Source organism: Accipiter gentilis, chromosome 15, assembly GCF_929443795.1.
Source record: "Accipiter gentilis chromosome 15, bAccGen1.1, whole genome shotgun sequence".
NCBI lineage: Eukaryota > Metazoa > Chordata > Aves > Accipitriformes > Accipitridae > Astur > Astur gentilis.
The window spans coordinates 10208198-10235789 of NC_064894.1; the positions used below are offsets into that span (position 1 = coordinate 10208198).

Genomic DNA, 27592 nt, shown 5'->3' on the forward strand with positions numbered 1-27592 from the left:
CAAAGGTTCAGAAGAGATCAGTAGATTCAAAGATGCTCTAATACCTAAGCCAGAATTTGTATAGTACGACAGTCTTATTTATACAGTATGCTGGTCTCAATATTACTAATTTTTCCCCATTTCTTCTCTTGCTAATCTACTAAACTTGGTTTTTCCATGCTTCAAGAGAGAAGTGGTCTATTGTCCTCCTTGATTTTTCAAAATGAAGCCAAATTTCAAGCTTTTGAAACTCTCTTTCTGTTGGCTGGAGCCAGCGTGGGATTATTCCAGTAAGGAGGAATCACTAACCACCCTCTTGATTGATCGACCCAGACTGACAGGGTATAATTATAGACACATCATAGATACAGAAAGCATAGTCTTACAATTAATTTTAGAATCCAACTCATCCTGCTCTTGCATTTGAGTAGCATTTCAAAAAATCCCCTTTATTTATACACAGACACACTCGGAGGGTGAAATACTGCTTCTTTTAAAGCCTGGTGTCTGCTTGCACCTGTACTTTGCTCTTGTGCTCAAAATCTGTTTGCTGACATTTAATACCCATGCTGCAGGCCTGCAGCAGCTTACGAGGTTGAGGGCACAGAGCCACCCGCTCCCTTGGGTCACTCTGTACCCCCACTGCTTCTTCGCCCACCCCCTCCCTCAATTACGGACAACCTGCAGCCCGAAGAAGACACCATCTATCCCCCACACCATTCCCTAGTGCATCCATCCTAGCCCAGTTCTCTTTACCTTCCTCAGTGCAATACTATCCCCGCTCTCATGCAGGCGGCCTCTTTCCAGGCCTGGGTGGGCAAAACGACAGACACGGACCATAGGAAGGAGCAACCTGATGTTCTTAAGAGGGCCGAGGAGGATCTCTCCTACCCTGTGTGACAGAGGCCCTGCCAGCCTCTGCATAGTTATCATTGATAACAACTAACCTGTCTCCAACTACCAGTTTAACTCCGAAACACTGACTCGGCTTTCCCTCTCATCTGAGATCATAGTTCCTTGGATCTTTGCATTTTTAGAGTAGCTTCATGTAGCATGTGCCTTCAACGTCCCTGCTATTGTGCTTAGTGGTATGAAGTCTCTGCTTCCAGCAGAGTAGGTCAGTGCTTTGACAAGACCTTCAAAAAAGATGGCTACTTCACAGATTACGATATTGAGGTAAACTGACAAATCTCTTCCATCCTACTAAACCATATTTCAAAAACATGGGTCGAACTTCACTATGTTCAACCACGAACATTTGGATGTAGGTGCTTTACAGTGCTGTTGCAGGGTGGATATCCATCAGACCCATCACAGGTTCCCCTACAGCACCAGAGAAGAAGAGGTTTGCTCTCCTTAGTCCTTGCAGTGGATGTCCGTCGTCCCCCCCCCCCCCCCCCCCCCACCCCGTTTCTTCACTCGCTTCAGTTTCTCTTCTGCTCTACCACCTTTGCTAACTCCCAAAGGCAACTATTCTTACACCTATAATTGCATTCAGAGATGTCTTGGGCAACTCAACAAGCATCAGGCTTTTGCTACCCACACTATTTGCAGAGTTTAATTAAGGGAAAAGGAAGAGGTGGTGAAGCTTTAGGAGCCAAGATCTGAAACAGAAAAAATGGCAGTGCTGTCTGCTTTAAAATATGTATAGCCTCTCTCCTTCTGTAATCCCATCTCTGAAATTCTTATTTCATCCCCTCGTTACCACTCAGCGTCTGCCACTTCCCACACTGCTCACAGCACTAGCAATATACAATACATGGAAAAAAGCTTTTCTCTTTTAATAACATTTCTGATATATTTCATGTTCTAGAAGAGATGGATCACTAACTCAGTGTATCATCTTTGTGTCACTGCCACTACTTCTACCACAGGAAGTTTCAGCTGGCTTTTCTAGGCATTTAGAGTTATTGGGACTTTTTTTCCCCATGCAGAATAAGTTGCCTGAGCAGGCAACTCTTATTCTGGTGGGAGAGATAGGGAAGGAAGAGCAGGAGCAAAGACTCGTGCCAGAAAAACAAAACTATGTCAGCTGGGGCTACTGAACATTTCATGAACTACATGCTGTCACCCACAGGTAAGTAGCACCTCATATTACCAAAGTCTCAAATGCATTGACAAAGTAAATCTGCCCCTTCTCCCCCCACCCCCAGCTACAGTTTTTGCTCTAGACTTTCCTGCTTGGTTTTTAAGGCAAGTCTCTAGCCTTTGCCATTGCCTTACTAAATCTTAAGAATGGAAGTTCGGGTAGCAGCCTGATTTTGCAACCAGCCTGAAATGCTAAGGTGGTCCCCAGGATCTTAGAAGACAGCAATTTAGTTCTCACCATCCAGGCTTTCACCTGGGGCAACACCAGCATCAATCCAGAAGCCCTCAACTCAAGCTACAGTACATTTTGAAAGGCACGCATTACAAAAACACAGCTAAAAATCTCAAATAAAGCCAGTTAAATTTGATGACAAATGGGGAAGAGGGGCAGAAGACACTGCTAATCCCAAACATTCAAAAAAATGAGTCAGTGCTGAGGAACAAGTTGGGTTTTTTTGTTCAAAGCTGTACAGTAAGCTGAGTTCAAGTTCTCCAGGTATTTACCGCTCCTTAAGGCACCCAAGGCTTAAGGGGGAGCTGCAGAAGTCTCATCTGGTCAGAGGTGTCAGCTTCTAAAGCCAGCACACAGAACAGCAAGAGCTTGGGTAAGGGACGTATCGTCTGTCTGAAACCTGTCCTCCCCTCATGAATAATGCAGGGCAAGGAGACAGTTTCTTCCTCCCACAGATGGGAGCCCTCCTCCCCACCCACTCTTCTCTATAGCTTGTATTGAGAAGTGGTTAGTCATAGCAGGACACAGATGCGTTCATGCCTGGATGATGAAACTCAGATGGTAACAAGAACATGTTCTTGTCTACAGGCCAGGAGACAACCACTTGTTTTCCTTGCAAACCACATTTTATAACTCCTTCGTGATGGGGAGAATAAGAGTCGCTTTTGTGTAACCTTACTCAGCATACCGGGGAAATACACCGGTTTTACTTCCCACAGTGCACAAGCTTCTTGCTCTTCCACCAAGTTTTCTTTCTGTCCAGGCCTCTAGTTCCTCACAGGACATGAAATGCCACACACCTCATGGGTTTGCACAGAGCTGTTGGCCATGAGATCTACAGAAGACTAACAAGAATGAGGACCAAGGGTTGTGGACATGGATGAAGCAATTACTGCATGCCAGGGGCAGGTAACTGGCAAAGAAAAAGCCCTCATGCTGAGGTTTGGCCCCTTGAAACACATGACATTGCAAACATTCATTTGCAATTCAGTGAGGAGTAGTTCATCACCTTCATTTGAATGAGACACTAATAAACTGGTCTGAATATATTTACATGTTTGTTTATGACTGTCTTCTGAAAATGCTGTCCTTTCCTTGAGAAGACATGCACAACACGGTGGTAAGAAGTTGAGTGCTCCTTGCGTTTGGCAGCACATAGCACATAGGAAGCATGGGGAAAACCATGGTGAGCCTTTCTGGGGGTGCGGTTACTGACCTTGTTCAGGTCTTCATGCTCAAATAGTGAGAAAACACAGCAATTTGCTGAGCCTTACAGATTTCTAATCCAGACACCTTGACTTAACAGGGCACTCATCCTAACGATGAAGAATAAAATCAACTTTTCCAAGGCCAAACTTGACAGATTCAAGTACTACCAACATAGTAGCAAGTAAAAAAAAAATCCCACATGAATAACCAAAAAACCTCTTAAGCAATAGCATTCCCCTACTGGTTGCACAATTGGAAATGTCTTTGAAATCCAATTCGATTCAAACCTTACCAGAGCGTGATAGAGTTGTTTCAGTGTTTTGTTGTTTATAAAGTGTTTCGAAGCAGCCCCTGGCATTAAGTACTGCTTCATTGCTTCATTTTGTTACAAAATCAAGGAGATCTCTAGTTAGTCACCTCATACCAGAAAGACTTTAATATACTAAACTGTATGAAACGTTTTTTCCTCCTTTCAACCTGCCATAAGACAAACCATAGCACAAGCAACTCCTGTAGCATCGTAGCTGTGCTAGCTCTCAATAAGCTGTTGAATGATACCTCACAGGAAAGAAATCAGGACCAGTATTATAAACTTTCACAGTTCCAATATTATTCTAGTTTAAAGAGATGAAGAGCTTTAATGAAGCCTCCTGAGGTGTTATAGGTCAAACTAGACAATTCTCTCCCTCTCCCCACTTTACTTGTGGCTTTGTGCTCAGTCTGGCTTTGTATGGATCTCGACTACACTGCTTAAAGATCAGCAAAAGTCATTACCGTGTACAGCAGACTCAGCAATCAGTGTCAGGACCTATACACTTTTTTCCCCTCTCAAAGTGTATTATTGTGCTCAACATCCCAATGATCATGAAACTGGCAACAAGATACTTACTTTGATCAAGGTGTTTATTGCATCTCAGAGGGCACACATGCACTGGGGTTTTTTGTTTGGGTTTTTTTGTTTTGTTTGGTTTTGGTTGGGTTTTTTTTTTAACTGAAATACAAAGAAGAGCCATTTTGAAATTAGCTTTTTATAGAACTTTCCCATTACAGTGTATGTTATCCCCACAGCAAATTCAGATACAACCACTTTTAATGGTACCATACATTGATTAAATAGTTCATTTGAAAGACTTTAGGTGAATATCTTTCCAACCCGATATGCTTTTACAGAGAACTGCCAAGCCACTTGTAACACTGATCAACAGTGACCTCATTGAAGAGTCAAGATCTTACGCCAAGCCATCAGCAGAAACAGTATGAGAACAAATAAAAATTAAAGAAACACAGTATGTACAGTAAAGGGCATGGATCTCTGGATCAGAATTAAATCTAATCACCAATAGTACAAAAGCTACTCACAGCGCATTCGGGGCAATGGAGAAAACACTAGCCTAAGGCATACACAGGTAAGCACTAAATTAAGAGATGTACGTAAGAACTGAACAGAGATGAGTAACATCACTTGTAATGTTTTGACTACAGATATACCGAAGAGTGCGCTCGTATTTGAAATCCCTTAATGCCAGTACAACTATGGTTGCTTTTTCCAACTACATGGAGAGAAACTGACCCTTTACTTATTTTCAGTGCATTTAGCAAGAACTGATAAATATGCCAATTTTAAATGCAGAAACTTAAATAATTAAAATAGATTTTAAAATAAAAAGAGCAATAAATACGGTATTCTTTCAGATATGATTTTTCATTCTTGGTAAATCATCAAAAAGGTATTTGTTATGGAAGTTTACCTTTATATTACTTTAAATTATCTTAACATATACAGTGCCACAAAAATAAAACATTTTTTTCACGACAATTGAGATTCCTGTGACTGGAAAAAAAAAAAAAAAAAAAAGTATTCCACACAATTTCATAAGTATTTTCCTTACTATCTGGTATTATCACACTATGTTTTGTAACAGATAAAGGAGAAATCGAGTCCTAGGGAAATTTTAGGTGTCCTCAAAAAGTTATATACATTGAAACCTTCAAAAACCACAGACATCGCTCCAAATGGCTCACCAAACAACAGCTGCATAATCTGTCCCTGTGGGATAGGTTCAGAAAAGCACTAGAAGGCATCAGAAACATACATCCATTGTTTAAATTGTAAAACACAAATAACCCAAGTACACAAATTTCGAGAGAGTAGGGATAACAGCTAAGGTAGTACACATTCCTAATGTTCACTTTCACAGCTGTGCTACACGTTTCAGGAGGAAGAGAAAGTCTGAGTAAGCGCTGGGTTTGGTACTGGTGGCTCACTTTGAAACTCTGAGCATCCGTTTGTAGACTCCAAACTCACGTTTTTATCATCCAGTCAGAAAAACTGCAGCTGTGAATATAGAAAAGTATTAGATGAAAAACAGGATAATGAGGTAGATAAAGCGCATTCTAGGAAGAGCACCAAATCTGCTCATCACTTCAGTTGTTACCAGTTTTTCACAAAGCAGCAGTCTGTTACGAATCTGACTACTATAAACCCAAGCTGAAAGCAGCAAGTCCTGGCAATGACGGTGCATCTCCACTCCCGGCCGTCTCCACCAAGCGCCAGGTACACCAGCCCAGGGCTGGAATTTGGAGAAGGGGGAAGTGGGACTGGGTGGTGCCCACTAAGGGCAGCCCGATCCCATCCACTGCTGCTAACACCAGTGCAGAGGGGGCTTAGAACAAGTGTTAGAATTAAGCTATAGGAAGAAAGAAAAGGAACTTACAAAGAATGCTTTAAAGATATGTAATGATTGTCCCCTCCTCACCTGGCAAATTATTCTAGTCTTAATTATAAAATGCCTACCTTACTTCTGCATGATTGTTTTTTAATTGCCTTAAGTGTTCAATTCAATCTGATGTTTCCACTTGGCCCTCTTCACATCCTTCTCCAAAACCCCTGCAGTAATTTTTTTGCCTTTTTTCCCTTCCATTCTGCAGTACTGGTTTTTTGCTTTTCCTCCATTTTTTCTTTTTATTTACTCCTCTGTTCCTTCCTACTCTTGTTCTACATTGCACTACTCGGGATCTCGTGCCTTAGCATTCAGAAAAACAGTGCCTTGAAAAATTGTATGGTGGGGGAGAACCTTAACTGGCAGCAGTTAAGAGATGCAAACAACCTTCCCTTGATGATCAGGATATGTAAGTTTTTCCTCTTTTGATCTCTTCACACCTATGATAGCAAATCTGTTTCCACATCCGCAAGACTGGAACAAGCCTCTTCAGCACCGTTTTGCCCCCAGTATTTGTACCCTGTTATGATTCTATTTGTTTCAGTACTAACTTCAGGGAAAAAAAAAAAAAAAAAAAGAACTAGTCTTGGGTTCAATTAAAACAAAGCAAAAATGGAAGCTATAGATCGAAGATAACGTTTCCTGGCAGTCACCTTTGGCAAAAAAGTCAAGCTTTCAGGCTAAAATTAAGAGTCTGGGTTTAGAATTTGGGTTTCTGTTTAAACCGCCACATTATCAGCGCATGTTTCTACGTATCTCTGCAGCTACAATTTTATCATAGTCAATCCACCAGCCTAATCAACATCTGTGTGCCAGACATATCACAGCATAACATGCTTAGGCAGGCAGTCACAGAATACCTTATCGTTTACAAGAAATCCTTGATGTTAAGATCCGCTAATGGGTCCTTTGTTGGAGGTTTCTTGGGACTCTGAGTAGCAGGAGTTGGGCTTGGAGAAAGCTAACAGACGCCAGCCAGGAAGGCAGAAAAAAACAAAGCAGACAAGGATACACAAGCATTAGGTAGATATAGCAGGTTCTCACACAAGCACATTGCAAGCATACAAAGTTCTCGTGTTTTCTGCAAGTTCAGCGTGTTGCCGTTTTGCCCAAGCATTGTTTAGACTCCATCCTTACTACAGGGTTAACGATGTTTGGCTGGTTTAATGGATAAGGCTATAGACACTGCATATTCTAATTAGTGTAGCTTCAAATCACTCTCTTCCTGTAAGACAGAATGGTGTTAGGATCATCAACACAGACAGAAGTTAAGCAATTGTTAGATGTTAAACACCAAGGTGCAGAATAAGCAGAGTGCATGCTGCAGAGTATGTCTGAAAATCCTGGCAGCTGGCGTTTAAGTACAAGTTGTTCAACACTGGTAATGTAGAGTCCAAAGCGTACTGGAGACATGACTACATTATACTCAGTTCCTCCTCTGGTAGGTATAAAAATCATCAGTTATTTCACATAAAATGTCAGTTTTTCAAGTCCCATGCAACTCTTCTCACTAGGGAGCCAACGATTCTCCCATCCTGTCCTTACTTCTCCCCATCGCTCCCTTACTCAGGGCACTAGAGGTATTTTATCTATAGCCCTGGCACCTTGATGACTACCCTTCTCTGAGAAAAAATTGTGTCTTCTACAATATTATTCTTGATGATGTAAGTGCAGAGACAGTTTAAGGTGGGAGAAAAGCAAGACCAAGTAGCTATATATGAAAGGCAAGGCTCCAATACCTACAACCTACCTTCACACTTAGAGTACTTCCAAGTTCTTCCCATTTCTACACAGAAAACCCAGACAAACTTCAACGGGAATGTGGTTCCCTACTTAAACATTGTGGTTTGCTAGAGGTTGATTGCTTAATATTTGCAAAAAAGGGAAGTGGCTTGGTTTCAAGTGTTTACAAGTCAGATTTTAGAGGTGAAGCATCAACTTCCATCTCCCACCCTATTTGAAAGACAAGATGGACTTCTGACTTAAAAAGCAGCAAAATACTACAGCTGAGTCATTCCCTGCCTCTCTTCTGGAAGGGCCTTTTCCTTTTCAGCATTACAAATCAAATTCTACTTTGAAAAAACAGCCTGGAATAGGTATTACGGCTAACGTTGCATCACCTCAGGGCTATGAACTGAAAGCTTTGCATCAGAGTGGGTAGAGAGTGCTGCACTTCCAGACTTATTAGCTTTGAGTTAGAAAGAATCCTTAGGAAGCTATGAGAAGCAGCTGGTACCACCCGGTCGAACAGGAAGGATGGCATGTCTCCGTTCACTCAACGTACTTCATCAGTGATTACTCCATTAGATTTTTTTTCATCGTATTAAAGGAGGACTCATCTCCCTGGCAACCAGTAACTTTTGACACAATGTTTCCTGGTTATTTTTAATTAGTATAGCATTAAGAATAGGTTTGCTTTGGTTTTAGGTGGCCAAACTTATGTCCCCTTTATGTCTAAATATGTGATTGTCACAAAGTTAGACTAGGTAAACATAGTTTAAAAACAGGAAAAATGAAGCAGTGTCATGTATCTCCCACTTACAAAAGAATACAGGGCGACTGAAGATTAAGATTATTCATTTGCATTCCTTCACCTTAACATAAGTTTGAAGAAAAACCTCTCCACAGTATTTAAAATTGCGCATTGCTGTGAAAAGTGTGCATCCTGAGCACTCCAATGTTACATACACTATGGTAATTCATACTTGAATGCAATTGCTTTGCACCAAAAGAAACCCAGCAAGCTACCAGCCTGAGACGGATAAAGTTGTATTTACTGAGAAACAGCTGTCATCCAAGAACTGGAGACCTCAGCTTGTTCGTAAGCAGAAGGTCAGTTTTCTGAGGAATCTCTTGGTGGGCTGGGAGGGAAGATGCTGAGTGCAGCTCTAGTAAATTTTGACAAGCTCTGAACAGAATAGGAATGCCCATCAGCTCCACTTTGAGCTTTACTCGGATATCTCCCCAAACCAGATCTTGGATGTAGTTAGCTGTAGGAGACTTTTCAAACCTGTTCCATTGGTCTCATACAAAGGCACTGAAAAAAATTAAGGTGGTTCATGTGATCTGTTGCAAGTCAGGCTGATACTATAAGAAATCTCATTTACAGACCTACAGCTGGAATTGAGCTGATAATGCATGCACACAAGCTACTTTCTAGAGGGATGGAGAGCAATTAAGCATTCATCTAGCAGTAACGCTTACCTGTACACCAGGGCCAGTGGCAGCTCCAAACGGTGGCCTCATCATAGGCTGCCCGTACATAACCGGCTGCTGGGGCATCATGGGTACGCCTGTGCCTGCTGGGGGCTGTAAATTAACGCAGTGTGAGTAGGGTTCTGGGTGAAGAAAGGAGAGCAATGTAACAGAACAGACTCACCATCCCAAATGCTGCTCCTGGCTGTGGGACGGGTGGAGTACCTCCTGCGGCAGGAACAGCACTTGCTGGGGGCACGGCTCCTGTCTAAAAAAAATTTTTTTTAAAATTAAGAACTGCAAGAATCTTTAACTACAACTATCTGGAAACTGCACAGTCTCCAGCATTCTCAAATTTGTTCTGAACAGTGGGACTGTTAGGTAGCAGATAACACCTAACCTCAAAACCACAGTGCTTCAACGAATGAGAGTTGAGTGAGTCCTTACACTGGTGCTCAGCTTGCTTCTTCGTAAGAAAGCAAGGGTGACAGACTCCATTCTCATCATGAATGGAGTCCACTTACTGAATACAACTCAAAAGAGGCCCAAGAAAATACTTACTTTCCTTCTACAGAGTGTAAGAAAGCATCCCAATTTCATAATTGATAGCCAACACACTATAGCACTTGTTGTAGCACTGTATTTTACTAAAAGCTTAAGCAGATTGTAAAGCTAAGGGAAATAACTGCTATAATTAGCTTCCAATTAAACAAAAATAGTATTTTTATGCAGTGAGATTCATTTAAATTAAAGAGTAAGTTCACACACTTAAGCCACTGTCACAACCATTACATACTTTACTAAGGAGAGTTTAGTTTATCTTGTTACGCTTTTCATTCACATGCTTAGCTTGTTACAATTTTCATTCAAATAACACAAGGAAAAAAAAGTGATCTTTCACTAGGATCCAGCAAAAGAGAACTGTTACTTTAGTAGTCTGACTGGATATACAGCACAACAGCATCTTTGAACAAGGCCACCCCACTTATCTAGCAGAACCTATGCATCATCCCTTTTGGTTCCCTTGTCTGTAACTCCCCATGCTCAGAGTCTCCTTATGGCCTTGAAAGCATCCAGGTCTCTTCTTTTCACAGAAGTATATACAATTCAAATTATTAACAACTCCGAAGAGAGGCAGGAAGCATTCAAAGAAGGGATTTAAAAATGGTAGTAGGATTTCTCGGAATTTCATTACTGCTATCATATGGCCTAAGTATATTGGCCCAATTTCTCAAGCTATGACAGAAGCTGCAGGGCCACGCGTGAGCCTCCACATCCTTACTGCCTACCTTGACTCAGTTACATCCCACCGCACTTGGAGAGCAGCTAGCGCACTTTCAGTTCAAAGGACAGTGCGTCTCTGGAAATACGGTGGAATTACTCACTGCACAGTCCGTTTCTGTGAATGCTGCATTTAGTGCCCTCGGTTGATCCTTGCTTCCAGACCACAATATGCCAGTTTCTTAGGAAACTGAAGACAAGTCAAGACAACCTTCCAGATTCATTAAACAGCAAACACCCTACTGTTTCTGGCTAATAATTATGAACCCGTTTTCCAGTCTGAAAGTTTTCTGGGGAGCATTTCAATTAAAAGCTGTACTGCACTAGTAGGCCAGCTGTCCCCAAACTAAAACCAACATCTGGACACTCATGTATGGAAAGCAAGGAACAGGACGACAGAGATTAATGACATCAGATGCAGTGATCTGACTGCAGTTGCAGGAATACATCGTAGCTCAAAATCCAGCTGGGCAGATGCCAAGGAAATGGCCACACAAACTGAATCTGCTTTTGCCTCAAAGCACTAGGGTCACTCGAGGGAACAAGCTTTCATGAAATTCTGCTGATTTTAATCCGGAAGGTAAAAGGTGACGAGGAAGGGAAGATGTGACCAAAACTTAAGTGGTTCAGCAGTGACGTGAAAGAAAGCTTCATTTTGATCTCCACATTTATTTTTCCTGCAGATCTGCTTTTCTTGGGTTTCAAAAAATACCTAAGTGCATGATTTTGAAGAAATATATAGAGCACCCACATTTCATGAAATGCTATCAAAACCACCCAGCTTTCCAGAAGGGCTAGTTACTTATCAGATGGTAAAACCACTACAAGATTAGGCTAATGTTACAGAAGTTAGAAATTTCAAGTAGTACAAGTCGTCAGACAGTTCACATCCAAGTAAAGCAAAGATAGTTTGAAGCCATTATTTTCAAGCTTACAGCACAGAAGTGGTTAATCGCTACTACCATATTCAACACATTGCCTGAGAATTGCCTGCTGGACAGACAGTCCAAGAGCAGCCATGTTAGGGTGCTTCTAGCTAGTTTTAAGCCATTGGTAATATCTGAGGTGCGGGTGAAGTGCTGTTAGTATCTTTGTGTTTAGTAAGTACAGTAAGAGATTAAAAAAAATTCACTTACACTGTACAGTATTGCCCATCCCTTCTATTAAGAAAAAAAGTTGATGTTACAACTAATACATTCAATGAAGCACCAAGTTCAGGGAATTCTTGTATCTTCCATAAGGTTAAGGAACAAGCTGGAACATGCTTAGAGTCACATTAACATCTGGCTTTGGCAGAAGGGGAGTGAACTGGTCATGCTCCCCCCTTGATAGCCCTTTCCTTCCCTTCCCAACCCAACTTTTTTCAAATGGAGGCTGTTTTATGCCCTATGCGACTTTGATGAGATGAGGTATGACCCCCTCTTCAGATTACTCTTGTAACTTACTCATGATCAAGTTGCTTTTGTGCCAAATTTAGATTTTTAGCTCAGTTTAACCCTCTTCTGTCAAAGTTAGTGCCTTCTGATACGTTTTACAGGGCAATCTTAACTTTTCCAACAGACTGCTTTACTCTGCTAAACAAGCCACGCACTTCTAACCTAACATCAGTCACCTGATCAGTATGAATACTGTGTAGGCTTTTGATCTACTCCATTCAGGAAACCTTGAGAAAAAACTATTTATTCTCTCTCCTTCCAGTACTTCAGCTTTGGATCAATATCATTGTCTTTTGGGCAATTGACCTGGGCCTGGTGCTGGCAAGACATATACAGCTAACCACACACTTGCAATGCCCACAGGGATTAAGTGTACATGTAGACTAACATCTCGATACATAGGCTAGTGTATTTTCATTGACCTGAACTCAATTATTTATGCCAGCTGTAAATCTGGTCTTAAAAATGTGACTTGAAACAATTATATCATTTATACAGAAGCAAACTCTTTAGCTGAAGTAGACAGGAGCAGAGCCTGCATGTAGGCTTGCGTAGTCTCATAAAATATTGAGGTTTCAGTACCAGTGGTACCGATGGATTAACCACCTACCAATGGACCACTTGGGACACCACCAGTTGACCATGTTGCAGGTGCTACTTTTGGCTGCCAGTTGGCTCCTCCTGTTAACTTTTTCTCTCCAGCATTCCACTGAAGGTCTCCCCTAATAGAGAAGAAGAGACAGAGCTATTATTTACATACCCTCACAGTGAAAATGGAAACAAATTGCAGTATACATTAACATTAGTTTATGGTGTATGCAGTTTACGTTATTAACAGAAAGACACTTTTAGTGCTGCTCAGTTTCAAGGGTTGTTAGCAGTAGACACCAGTACACTCTACACAGAAGCCAGTTACATGGTTATGGTCTTTGTGGGGAAAATTAAAGAGAAGTTTCACTTAGTATTGACTGAAGGTAACATATTATTGCATATACCCTTGCAAAGTAGGAAGAGGGACTGCTACTGCCTATTCTACTGGGGCCAGGCAGTAGAGCTGCCCGCTAGAAGTCTTTGAAAGGTCACTTCATTGCTGGAAATCTTGCTCAGACAGCTGAAGGAGAAAATCATTAAGGTCTGAAAAAAGCTGATAGATACAAAAGAAACAAATCATTCATGGAATAAAAAGGCTGTTGCAAAACCAGGTTTTGTTAGAGGCTGCTCTATCCAGAATAACATACACCATTTGAGAAGTAGATTGAAGGAAGCTAAGTTTTGGGGATAAACCTCATGATGTGTTTATACATATCCCTCCTATCATCTCCACAGAGGCACAAAACATTTTGAAGTACGCACATCATAAACTAGTCTTGCATACAGAAGAAGACTCAGCACAGAAGTAAGCAATCAGTTAGATTAAGAAGGTACACTCAAAACCAAATGCAATGCTGTAAATATTTCTTCTTGCAAAAAGAAGCTTTTCACTGCATGGGATGAACTTCTTTTTTATTTTACAAGTATTCCAATGCCTACACGATAAGCACATCCAGCGTCTGTAAAAAGATAACAAAACTACTACACATTAGCCTAGATTACTGAGGGGAGCTAGACAATTTATTACCTCGACTATCTGTTCATTTTAAGTTGATTGGAAATCAGCTGTCCAATATGAAGACAGTAATTTACAGAAAAAGATTTCTAAGAATCAGATTGAAGCCAGCAAGTTTAAAAGCTACATCAGGAACATTTAACCTTAATTATTCAGTGAACCTGTATAGAATAGAATACTTTTTTCCAGAATTTTTCTGAACTGGTTTTTTGGGGAGAGGGGGCACATAAACAATTCACTGATTCTTAATAAACACTGAAATAGATATGGACTATACAGCACAGTTGAAAACTATTTTTTTTTTTTTTTTAAACAAAGCTGAACTTACTTTTTTGAAGTGGTACCAGAAATTCCAAGATCTGAAAATCATAAGAAAAAAGGAAAAAAAAAAAAAAAAAAGGTCACATGTTTAGTAAATTAAAGCATGTCAAAGCAACAGCTCACATTTCATTGCACACAAGCCTATACAGAATAATAAAGTTTTGGCTGTCTTCATTTAGACAGCATCAGAGGACTGGCCACATCTACCCCTTCTTCAGGATAAACTTTTGAGGAACCTTCAGATGTCACATACTTGAGGAAGCCATTTTTGCTGCATAAGCACACCAAAGTAACAATATTTTGGGTCTACAGAATACTAAGTTATTTAAGAGCACCGAACTATTCACCATGAATGACAACACTAGTTTCTGTTCCTCATTATACTTACAGAAATAAAAAGCTGGTTTTCACATACACATAAATCTGAATGTTATCTGGAAGTTTTGCACTGTTTTATCTGCTCTATGGGAGCATGGGAACTCCAAGCAGTTTCCTTAATTACGCTTTGGAAGAGGTTTTAAGCTAAGTTTTAAAGAATACTCTTCTCACGTGACCAGTACAGGTCCTGTAAGTCACAAATTGCTAAGTTTGATCTTCTCCCCCAAACTTGGATATACCAAATGATTTGCAGAAGAGGTTTCAAGTGATTAAGAGTCCTGCTGACTTCAAGCACCCCACACCTAAGAATATACATCATAAGATCAGTTATATCTTTGCTGTGGTGTGTTTACATATACTAACAAAGTAGTCCATTTATACAATCCTCCAAAGTACAACTTCAGTAGTACTACACCTTAGCCTAGCCGGGCCTCTTAGGTTTTTGGGGGGGCTGCAGCTACTGATCTCTAGTTATAAAGGCTCTAGCCCTTTTCCTACTACAGAAAAGAGAACATTTTTTAATTTAGCATTTCACGAACATGTTTTGGAAAGTTCCCTGTCTGAGAGAAGGTCTGTTCTTGGCTGTTGTGTGCACTCCTCACCCCACTGTTACTCCTCCTCTCATTAACCAAGGCGGCAGCTATCTGTGTCCACCAGCTTTTCTGCTTAAATTCCATGGTGCTATCAGATGCTTTGGACAGGTTTCACCTTTCCATCTGTTATTACACAGATGGGATCTGTTTGGTAGGTATCAGACTCTTAATGGATGTGCCCTTGGATGTACCTGGGATGTTCACACATTACAAATCATACCTACCAAACAGATCCCGTTATTCGACTCAGATCCTGGGCACAAAGAGGGACAAGTTATGAACCCAGATTACCAGCTATCTGAATCAGGCTTATTCCTGCCTATAGGTTCCCCGATCTCCCCAGGGAAACAGGAGGACATTGAAGCAAGCTAAAACAGACGGGTATTCAGCTCCATGAAAACGTAACATAGTTGTATGCCACACCACTTAAACCCAAAATTTGTCACTTACTGCCTACTAAGTTTGCAAGAGATGAATCCAGATCACTTCCGAGGCCTTTGCTTGCTGCTGAAGCTGTGACTGTTGCTGTGGCTGAAGGTGCTATAGACTGACCAGAAGGAACCATGGTTGGCATAAGAAGATCACCTAAGCCATCAAACACTGGAAGTGACAGGAAAGTGGGTTAGAACAGCAGTTGTGGTAAGAAAAACACTACCTGCCACTTTGTTGTTGCTCCAACAAATATAGCACAGACAACCACGTCACAAGTCTTACCAAAACACTGTTTGACATTAAAAGTAATGCCAACAAGGGCATGCATGTCATTTTACTAGACACTGAACGTACAGTAATCCTGAAAGAGCTATACCAATGAGAACTAATACAAGAGGACATGCCTAAAAGGACTTTAATTGGAGAGTTGAATCTACATAGATACGGCACCACTTCCGCATGACACTATTTTTCTTACAGCCATCCTTAGAGCGATATCAGATGCACACACTTCTGTCAGGAGATATTCATTCAAAGGTTTTTAAAATGAACATCTGTCAGCAAACACCAGTCAGAATTACTGTAGCAAAGGCAGTCTTATACCTTGACATCTTACGGCAACAGGACTGAAAGTCTCAAGATGTTACTATTCACTTGCAAGCAGCAGGGAATTGGGAAAACCTACTAACATCTTATGAGATCAGAAGGAACCAGAACCATCCACACTGACAAGCTAGCCTCCTTAGTCCAGCCATCTAACTCAGAAGTTCATTTTTTAGATCCCTTGAAGTCAAACCACCTGGCACACCTCATGCCAGCGTTCTATCTTCTGATCTGGATTTGAGGTACATGCTAGTGTTAAGTCCACAGGAAGGGGTAGCATGTGCACTGGCAAGCAACCAAATAACCAAGCAGCAGTACTACTTCAACCTTTTTTTCTTGTACAGTTGCAGAACTCACCAATTTTAAGTTTGTAGCGAGGACCCAGCATGGAAAATATAGAATGGAAGAGATGCAAACAAAATGATAGCAGTGAAAGTTTAAGCTTATAGTCAGGCAAAGAACACGACCTCAGTCTCTGTTTTGTGTACCTTCGGGTGCCATGCAAGCTCATGAACAGCTTCAGCAGTAGCAGCAAGATGATTTCCCTATATACTTGATTTACAGGACAGTGTTTTCCTTGCGTAATTCCTGATTCATGCAGTCAAGCACATGCAAGGATGACGTTCACACTAGTTTGCTTTTTACGGACATGGTAGAATAAAAAATGGGTACAGCGAGCTCTTGGGCACACTAGCCTAACCACCACCCTGAGTTTTGCCAGTAGAGAAGGAACAGGGAAACCACCGGTATTGCTTGTACTGAGCCCAAATAGGGTGTCATTAACTCATCTAACACATAAAACACATTAGAAAATTCACAGGAAGAAACCCTGTGGCTCACCTGATGCATCAAACGAACTGCCAGTCGTTGGAGCTGTTGTCCCAAAAGCTGCATCAAAGTTAGGCTGTAGTAAGCTGGTTTGAGCTGGAGTGACTGGGGATGGTGATGGAGAGGGAGCAATAAAAGAACCTCCAAAGCCTTGAAAAAGCCACACAAGAGAGGTGTGGACATTAGGGTCAGTCTTGTTGGGCTGTGTTTAACAAAAGCTCAATCTACAGAAGGCAGAACGATAGAGATAATTCTTACTAGACCGTTTTAAGTAACTCAGTACTACACAAGCATCCTTGGTATGCCAGGTATGACCCAGGGAATTTAAGATTTTGTGAGAGTTGCCAATAAAAACATTCATGTTTGTTATTTAGATTTCTGCAGAGGCAGACCAACGGAGTAGAGAACACAATTCTTCCAGTACTACACACTATTGTTCTAGATAAGTAATCTTACAAGCAGAATGTAACAAATGAAAATTAGTTCAGAAAAAAGAGAAAGAGAGGACTAACTTGAGAAAAGCATATGATCACCCACCAACTACTTTAGAATCTCAATTCAGAAGACAGTGTTTTACTAATCCAGTTTAGCCTCTCTCACCATCTTAAAACATCCTGGTCTCCATCATCAAGATGGCTTTAAGCTGCTTCCCCCCGCCACTCCCATGCCAAAGCAGGATCAACAGCATCCCCAACTGAACTGCCTGTAGGCTGGAGAGTTTCCACGATTAAGGTCAACGTATATAGTATAAACCCTATATTTATATAAATAAACCCTTCTCATGGAGATTCTCTAGCCTACAAGCAATGCACTCCCATGCTCTACTATTCTTAAAATCCCTCCCTTGCCCACTATATAATTTGATTTCCCTTGCAATTTAAGCTTATTTATATTATCTACAGACTCTGAAAACTGATTAAATATGCTAAAACTCCATCAAAACGAGAGCAGACATTTGGTCTACAAGCCATTCCTCTTATTCAATCTCTTCTTGGCATGATGTCCAAGATGCCTCTATATTACGTCATCAGTCTCTCAGCCTCCTTTTTTCCCAGCTGCCCTTGCACAGAAAGGATCAGACCTGAGCTCAGTGCTGTGACCGTGACTACGCAAATACAGCAGGGAGAACACTGCACAACCTGCAGGCTGTACTTTTTCTCCACCCCATATGAAGAGTAGGAAGTGTATTATTTTTGCCACAGCTGAGCACAAGACAGCGACAAGCCAGTGCTCTACCATTGCCTTTAGTTTCTTCTTAGGGAACATCCTGCCTTACAGTCTGCTGTTCTTATTTGTCCAGGTAATCATTGCTGCCTATGGACAGAAGCTTGAACATTTACTCATTTGAAACTTCTCCTTTAGATAATTTTCTCCAGTTTGTAGAGACCATTTTAAGTCCTATTCTCACCCAAAGTAAATACAGATCTTTTCATGTGGGTGAAATCTGAAAAATTAAGCATGCTGCTCCAGCAGTCACATTGTTGACATGAAGTGCCAAATACAACTTGCCAATTTAGAAGAGATCATCTATTTACACTAAACCCTTATCAGTACTTGCTGTCTTTTTACTGAGATAGTTTGTACCACTCTTGTTTAAGCGGTCAACTAATTCCTTTCTTTCTCTTCTTTCTTCAGCCTTCTTTAGTTACCAGTTCAGTGGGGAAGTCAGCTTTTTAAAAATGGGAAAATAAAGAAAATTCTGAAGATTTTCTAACCACTTCTTTATCCAAACCGTTTTTCATGGTCACAGGATATATCGATTACAGCATATTATGCAGACATCTTACAAACAGTGACAACAGCACATTTCCCAGCTATGAAACCAAGCATCTGCCAGACATTTAACTACAAGACAGGCTACAGCTCAACATAAAGAGCTTGTGCTCAAATTATGAGCATCAATTATATCAAATGTTACTGTGGTATCTCAGACGCTCTCCCTGAAAACTTTGCTTTCCCAGAGAACAGGGCAAGACTAAACACCAAACACTTAACAAATGTTGAACGAATAAGAGAAATTGATACAAACACACTTGACGCAAGCACCAGACTTATTTACACATCAGATGCATGTTTTAGAAGAGAAGTGATCTATCAGTAGCTAACTGCATTAAACCCAAAACCCTCAGTAGGGAAATGAGAATGATGTGCCATCACCAGGTCCTGGGCACCAAGCCAGCAACTTGCTGTACCTGTACCACCAGCAGACAGGCTTTAGTTGTGGAATGCCTGGCCTATATCAACAAATACATTGGCCCCAGACACAGCTGGGAGAGGACAGCAAACCTCACTATGCGCTACAGGTCCAGGAGAACACAACATGATTAGAAACACCTCATAAATTACGTCCTTCAGCTGAAGCTTGCCACATTGCAGGCAATGACTGAAAACACTCAGATCATAACTTAAACTGGTCCCTTCAGATGCTACTGACCAAGGGCACTGCCTGGAACCAGGGAAGCAGAGCAGCCTGATTACTGCAGTCCAAAGTAAAGAGCAAAGTAAGGTCCTCTGATCCTCACATACAAGCTCCGTCCTAGTTTATCATCTGCCCCAAGGCAAAGCTCCCTGTGTTCAACTCTCTGCAAAAAAGTACTGATCTCCAAAGACTCAGACCAGAAGCAGGTTGACAAGGTACAGGGATGGCAAAGGCAGTTGACTGCATCAATTCCTAAAGCACCGGAGCAATCTAAAGACCCTGTGCTCAGTTAGACCCCTTCCATTTTCTGAGCAAGAACAAGGAGCTTGGCAGCAGGGCATGACTTAACATCCACGTATAAAATTCTGTTTAGAAAGTTATGTAAGCTTTTGCGAAGCCCCATAAAATGTCTGTTTCTCCAGCTATGGAAGAGAGTTCTCCCCAGCTTCAGGTGAAGTTTGCCAATTCCATAGCTTTTAGCCTTGCACAATTTAACAGCAACATCAGGCACAGAAGCAATAAAAATGCTTTAACAGATTAAGTTCCGAGTTGTCTAGGGCTTGCACAAGACCCAGAGTGAGTCTGCAGAGACAGCAGCATCCGAGTTAGATATGTTGTCTGGACACCCCCAACTGCCCAATTTTGAAGCTGCTTTTACTTACGCACTCAAGTAAGATTTCTTATAAGAACATGCTATTAGAGTATGTACCGGGATACACATGCACACAGTCGAATTGGATAGAAAGATCTAGAAGGGAAAATGGCTAGACTATTGTATTTATCAGCATAGTTCTAGTCTTGTCTGCTGAGAGGCTTAGAAGAGTACGAAAAAAAATTCTACCATATTTTCGGAGTGAGCCAAGAACAGACTAGAAACTTACCTGACAGCAGAACACTTAAGACAATGATGCATTGTAAGTACAGTCATAACATTATGCGTATAAACACTTAGTACAACCAAATACTCACAAACCATGAAGGACAAGCCTTCAGCCGCCATATGAGTTCTGGACACTCTGAAACTTAAAACTGGATTACACTGCAGGCTATACATCTGCCATTATCTAGGGTGAACAAATGCTTAGCAATATGCTGTGATGTTTACAGACTCCCTATATCAGACACAAAAAAACCCCCAAATCTACTTGGAGCCCTTTTGAATGTATATTCAAAGCAAAAATAAAATAATATTTTAAAAAATCATCTATTCACCCCAAATGCTTCAGGTCTGCTTGAGTATTTAAGACTTATCCCTTTTATAATTTAGGTTTTGATTTAATGTGACTCATCAGATTCAGAGAGCACACTGCTGAAGTTTAAGCCATCTGGAGCATAATTCCTACTGGAATTTAAGCTTAGTTACAGATAAGGACATAAAATATTTTGTATTGTAATGTTCGCATAAGCAGAATTAGTTTCTGCCCAACAACATCTTTGCACACAGTCCCCTGATAACACACACAACTGCAAGTGACCGGCATGTTTCAGGATCTACTAGTTAAAGCCTGATTGGCCTTAAGCTATCCATAGACTAATACAAAGACCTATTGAAGCAATATTAAAGCAAAAGGTGGTCCTCTACCTTAAAATCCCGAAGCTGCCGATACTAAAGCTTTAGCATGCATTTATGCATTATGTTCCACTTATAAGTAGCTGGCTTGCCAGCACTGGAACCGATTGAGAATGGATATATACATTATTATTATCTAAATTACTTCTACCTTCCTGCAGCACAGCTAGGTGATGCCCACACTTAAAGCAGGTACTAGAAGATGTATCCTCTTCTGAGATGGCTTCAGTGTGCAAATACCCACCTGTATCAACTCACAGCACTTAGAGCAGATTACATACTAAGGTATCTCACTCGCATTATGTATTCCTCATACAATGGAGGACGTCTCATGAGCATATAAAGGCAAAACATGCAAAACATACACAGGGCTGGATTTTGATATGGTGTAAGCTGGCATGAGAGACCTTCAGACATACAGACAGCAACTGACGTCAGGGCCCATCATACCTAGAGTGGTTAGCAGGTCCATAAAAGGCAGACTATCACTCCAGCTCAGAATTAAAGCCACAAAGGTACAACATGAAGCTAACAATCATCTTTGGAGTTCATGAAGGATAACCTATGAACCAATTCTGCTGACAAATTCACCTTTCGGAAAGATGGGGGAAACTAAGCCAAGTCTTCCTCAAACCAAAAGTGCATCAGTTTTCTTTAAAAGTGAGGAAGACATGCTGGGATCTCATTCTCTACAAACTCCAAACTGCAATGGGAAGGAGTTACAACTGTTTAGCACAATCACTATAGCCACTAAAATACATGGTGCAGCACAAATTTTGGAGAACGGTACAAACAGAATCTGGCTGCAGCTGCTTACCTGTAGGATGAAGACTACAATGATACAGTTATTCAGCCTTTGAAATAGGGTGTGACAGTGATGCCACATTCCGCACTAGCAGAGACCTCATCTCACCCAGTATAAAGGACAGGGTCTCTATCACTTCTATGCCCTTGTGCTCAGAAAAGCTCTTTCTCATCACCCCACTCTCCTTGGCTAAATGCAAGATTGCTGTCGAATTATTTATTCAAGCTCCTAACATTTAAATGTGTAACCTGCCTCAAATCAACCAAGAAACGAAGATGAATTAGCAGTAAGCAACAAGCAGCATAGCCTGCAATACCATTTAAATACTGCTACGGTGAGCCAAAGAAACTTTACATATACACTCCTATTCAGTGAATAGTACATTAAAATAAGGCTTGTGTAGGAGGTAGGAAATCAAAGAGCACCGGAAGAAGATAATCTAGGAAGTTAACTTGTATTGCAGTATAGTGCCTCCATTATAAATCACTGTAGTTTTAATTTAAGATGTCTAAAATACTAAGAAACCTTGTGAACAAGTATTTTATTCCACTGCAAAAGCCCACATACACCCAAGGAACATAAAAGATTTCAAAGACAATTTCTTTCTTTTGCATTAAAACAATAAGTTTTTAGAAGTTCTTTATTACCAGCAAGTAGGTCTGCAGAAGCTGAGGAACTAGAAGCAGCCTGGGTTGCGGGCTGGGGTTCAGAAGCACTACTTCCAAAAGCATCTAAAGGGAATTCCAGAAAGCATCAAGAAAAGGTAAAGAGTTCAATATTAAATGCATCAATTCATTACTTATTATAAACAAAAGATGACTAAAGGATAACCACTTCATTCATCAGAAGACGAAAATGAAAGTGCTTGGCCATCTTTATAGCAGAGCAGTACCATGGATACAAAGTTCAGGTGGAAAAAAGGAGGTGCAACAAACCAGCACTTGAAAGAAATTTCTGTTCTTTTAGTTGGGCCTCTTTTCAGAAAACCCATACAAACCACAGTGTTCTAGACAAGAGGGTTAAGCCCTTTGGAGATGAATGCATCAGATGAGAGTTTGGAGTAATTCCAGCCAGAACCTACTGACTCACATAAGTCTTTTTAGAGGAATATTTCACTAATGTTTGAAAATTCACTGCTTTAGGCAACATTCCTGTTCTACAACACTCCTAGAGTTGGTTGTCCCCATCCTAATTTCCACCTTGTCCAATCCAACAAAGATCCTGTGATTCAGATACCCAGATTGAGACAAGCCACCCTCAAAACTTCAGCTGCTTTGAGAAACGGAACTTAGAGAAAACAACATGACCATGGAGAGTTGCAAAGAAGAAAAAAAGGAGACAACAGACTTTCATTGGACTTCTGAGGAAGAGCCATACATGCATTGACTGAAGACAGAATGGCAAGTGTCATGACAGCAGGATGACCACACTGACAGCGTATTTGCAGTTCGTTATTGTGCAATACGAAGAACTGGACATGCTAGTCTTAGCTGTAACGCTACACAGAAAAGCTGTGAGAATGGGAAACCTGCAGCTTTAGCAAAGCGCAAAGGTAATTGAAATGAAGTGATTCAACTCTGAAGTGGTGAGGAAAGAAAAATACCCACCACCAAATAGGTCAATCACACCTGAAGAATCCACCTTTGCTGGAGAGGCAGTGGGTAGAGGAGAGGGGGCTGCAAATGCATCCACTGCAGTAAGCATAGGATAAATAATATTTAGTATCAGCAAGGCAACAACGATAGCTAAATATTTCAAAGCCACATGGGCTCCACCAGTTAGAACCACAGGGTTGGTAAATTCAGGTAACAGTCTTCAGAACTGCAAACATAAAGTGTTACATTTCTCACACAGCAACTGAAAACCATAGTACTTTAAAAAAACCATTGTTTATTAAGAATTTTCTTATGCTTAGAGGAGGATTTACGCTCTCAACAACCACAGTACTTACTTAGCTTCAGTGTCAGCCACTTCACGGTTTGCATCTTCAGCAACTGCACGTCTTGTGACCAAAGCATCAAACCCACAACTTAGTATTTCAGCTTAAAGATGTAAATTGGCAATAAGTCCTTTTTTTGTTTGTTTTTTAATCTTGGGGAAAAAAACCCAAACCCAGGAAGTCTGTAGGATCGCCTGCAAAAACAAGCACTCACCAGATAAGAGATCAGCAGTGAGGGAACTCTCAGGCACAGGGGAAGCTCCATGCGGCGGAGATGAAAAAGCATCTTCAGAAGTGAAAGAAAAACCAAGGAGAAGTAAGTATCACTCAAGACAGTTTACACCATTACACAGCATCAAAGCAGGAGAGTATTAGAAGAATTCTCTCTTTACCTGTACCAAAGAGATCTATGCTAGGAGTAGCATCTGGTTTAGGTGCTGCAGGTACATCAGGAACAGACTCAAATAAATCTAAGGCCAAGAACACAACACGTCTTTAACTCGTTTTTGAAAGGCAGGACTGAAAGCAGAACTTTCAAGTTTTGTACATTGTATTCGGAGTTAATAGGCTCTCTGGTTTGAAAGCCTAGCACACAGCATGCATGCAGAAGGATTTGTTTGTTCTGTACTCCTGACAGATCAATCCACCAGAATCAAAGAGTTAAAAACAAAATTACCACCAAAGATATCTAGAGCAGGAGGAGCGGAGGTGGTGGCGGTAGCAGAAGTGGTGGCAGTAGTGGTAGTGGCAGTAGCTGTAGTAGCGGTAGCAGCAGCAGCAACAGCAGCAGCTGGAGAAGGAGTTGTTGCAGGAACTGGAGTGGCTGCACTAGTTGTAGGGGTAACTACAGGAACAGCAGTCTCTGTTGGCTTCATAGCAAAGAGGTCCAGCTCAGGAGCAGCCTCTGCGCTACCTTCGGATGGGGCAAAGGGGTCTTGTAAAAAGGAGAGGGGAAATATATGTGTATGCATACTTAGGATCAGTGAGGGAGGAAGTCAAGAACAAAGCAAGTACAGGCAATGCACATACTGCAAATACACGCACGCACACACAGGAGGTTGCTCTACATCTAGCTTACTTATCCAGACACGTTACTTATGTTTTTCCAAAATAAAGACCATCCGAAAGGCTGAGCAGTCTAGTTACTAAAGGGGAGAACTCTCACAGGCTGTTTGACAAGGCCAAAAAACGACAGAAATATGACAAAAGAATAGCCAGTTTAGCAGGTTACTGCTTACAAAACTCAGCACTGACAGAATGGTTTATTAGTACTACAGAATAAGCACAAAGTTACTGGGACTCGGAAACAGGCAGTTTTAAGCATGCTCTTCAGTCTAAGATTTGTTTTGACCAATTGCAAACACTATGACAATTTCAGAAAAACACACTGCCATGTAGTTTATACAAAAAACAGCAAAACAAGAGACTATCTAATGACATAAAACCCACCATTTCCTGAACATGCATCAAGAGCTGCTGCTACAGGGGTTGGGGTAGCTGGTGCTGCTGCCCCTTCAGCTGCTGCAGGGGCTTCCCCAGGAGAAGCTGCAAAGGCATCTTGGGTGCAGTGTAAGAACAGAAATTAAAAGGAAAAAGGATAAAAGAGAAGAAAAATATAGTAAAAGAACCAAGTTAAATTGCACAGGTAGATCCCCTTATACAACATGAATGCTGTTACTCCGACAGCAAGACAAGTCGCACAGCGCAAAACGCTTTGTCTCTCCCCCAACCCCACACGAGCAGGTTCTAGACAGGGTTTGAAGATGGAGCTTCTTGCAATGCCCACAGGAAGTACAGTGAGTGTAAAAGAAGGCATTATTCTCATTGTATAAGGGTTCAGAGCAGCATGCTCATGTACTACCCAAAATTAACTAATGAAGAAAGAGCAGAGGTATGGCAGTAAGTTGGTGTTAATAAAGATTTTAAATACTTGCATGCTCAAAGCCTGTAATACACGTGATTAATCTGCAACTCTGAATTTATTTGCATAGTGCTTTGCAAACTTAAGCACTGCTATGAATAACAATCCAATTATTTTGGCAGAGATCTGCATCTACCATTTCTAGTTTTTGAGCCAAGACAGTCAGCCAACATATGAGAAATCAAACTTAGTTGTTTCTTAACAGTATTCCAATTGGATCGTTCTGAAGCCATAACCTGATGCATAGGTTATAATTTACTCAGCTTCCTTCTGACAGATCAAGAATGTTCATCTTAACTTCTGGCCAGCCACTGTTTGTGTCTGGTTCTTTTAGGATCACCTCTAGGCCAACCAGTCAAGTCACTGAAAACAACTGTTTAGGGGTTTTGGAACAACTAGCTCATGAGGTTTTTTTTGACTGTTTTTTTTTTTTTTGTTTGCCACTTGCTAAGTGGTATGTTTAAATTTCAATCTCTGAACTTTTACAGCATCATTCCTAGGCTTAAACCACCATCTGTAGCTCTTAATACCATGAAGTAGTCCTAATGGACAGTGCCATTTGGACTATCCTCATAGGCAAGCATTTTCTTCACAAGACTGCACAATTAAGATTAAATACTTCAAGATGCTCACAAATGCTACTTTTCTACTGCTACAAAGTTAGCAAGTAAAAAAAAAAAAATCTGTTGGGGAATACTGCAATTGCACTGTCAAACTAGTACAGGAAAAAGCTTAACATGCTTTAACTTGAGTGTCAATTTTAAAATGAAAACAACCATTTTAAAAACAAGTTTGTGCCAGTTAATCTAAAAAAGCTCAAAAGAACATGCATTGAAACTTCAACAGAAGAGATGAAAGCCAATTACTCTTGTACAATAGAATTAAAATGAGTTAGTAGCAAAAAAAGGCCTGCTAATAAGCCATTTCAAATATAATTCTATTTTTCACGTAACAGGGTTCAACAACAAAACTGGATGGCAGTTGTCCAAGTAAAAAAATCACAATTAGTCAAACATCACATTATTGTATGTATACCAGACACTGGCATACACCGCATAGAAGAAATTCAACACAGAACTGAACTGAAGAGTTTTGAGTTGTACTACTTGAGAATACGCTATGGGTATTGTCATGTGTGTTGGGTTTTGCTCTACAGGGCCAGCTTTCAGATGGAGGGTCACCCTGGGCTCTTTCAAAAGAGCACATTTCTATCCACACAAACTTGTAGGCCCAGAAGTCAGTCAACACTACTTACAGTTATTTCCCAGTATGAAAGGATAGACTCCAGATCTCATATAAAATGGGATTTCAGAATGCATAGAGTTAGTCACTAGTTCTATGTTGGGACCACTTCAGCTTCCAAGTAACAACTACTCCTGTCCAGATGTAGATTATTGAATTTCCACATGCAACAGCCGTAGAAATTCCGGAGAGCCCAAATTCCTTCCAGCCCATAGATGGAAGGGAACACCTAGCTTGGCACCAGCTTTGTTATTTATTGCCACTTCTGAATAAGGCTGTTGCCAAGCAATATGATTTTCTTTAGTATCATACTTGGGTTAAATGGCAGGTGGGATAAACACCTAAGGTCTTAATGGATTCTAAAGGAAAAACACAATGTTAAGAACTTCAAATATTAGTTACTCTGAGAAGTTCAAGAAACCTATATGAGCATAGAGACAAACCAACCTGAACAGGTGACCCTACAACTCACAGTTCAAACCAAGGGTTTATTGGTTTGTTTTGGGGTTGGTTTTTTCACTTAATGTTTATCAAGTTCTTTAGAAAAGGCTCTGCTGCACCTGCACAGATGCCTTCTGCTAAAATCTAGCATGACATGCAGAAATGGATACAATTAACTATTACATATTTTATTAGTAAAAAAAAAATAAAATCGGACTGTTTATTTTCTTTTTTGTTCCTCCATGTTGGCATAGTAACCCTACTTTTGCATACCCAGCACTGTAAGATATCTGATCCCTTTAAAGCAGTTACTATATTTACTTAATTTATGCCACTTCCTTACATTTGTGCATC

General features: G+C 40.8%; 1 protein-coding gene across 14 annotated transcripts in view; it reads right to left on the reverse strand.

Moving 5' to 3' along the window:
* Positions 1-4401: 4401 nt before the first annotated feature.
* The window catches only part of SNAP91 (synaptosome associated protein 91), a 69860-nt gene continuing 46669 nt past the window's right edge, over positions 4402-27592 (reverse strand). For 2 of the 14 annotated variants that reach the window (XM_049817978.1, XM_049817977.1), the window contains 14 exons: positions 25084-25191; positions 24311-24568; positions 24027-24104; positions 23849-23920; positions 23303-23386; positions 22343-22426; positions 16914-17051; positions 15489-15638; positions 14075-14105; positions 12751-12862; positions 9608-9691; positions 9433-9537; positions 7089-7189; positions 4402-5843 (listed from right to left, as the gene is read on the reverse strand). In XM_049817978.1, the coding sequence (XP_049673935.1) occupies positions 7097-7189; positions 9433-9537; positions 9608-9691; positions 12751-12862; positions 14075-14105; positions 15489-15638; positions 16914-17051; positions 22343-22426; positions 23303-23386; positions 23849-23920; positions 24027-24104; positions 24311-24568; positions 25084-25191 (1397 nt within the window). In that variant the 3' untranslated portion in view covers positions 4402-5843; positions 7089-7096. The remainder of the gene's footprint in view (positions 5844-7088; positions 7190-9432; positions 9538-9607; positions 9692-12750; positions 12863-14074; positions 14106-15488; positions 15639-16913; positions 17052-22342; positions 22427-23302; positions 23387-23848; positions 23921-24026; positions 24105-24310; positions 24569-25083; positions 25192-27592) is intronic. The other 12 variants (XM_049817980.1, XM_049817979.1, XM_049817984.1 and 9 more) reach the window with 12 other exon arrangements.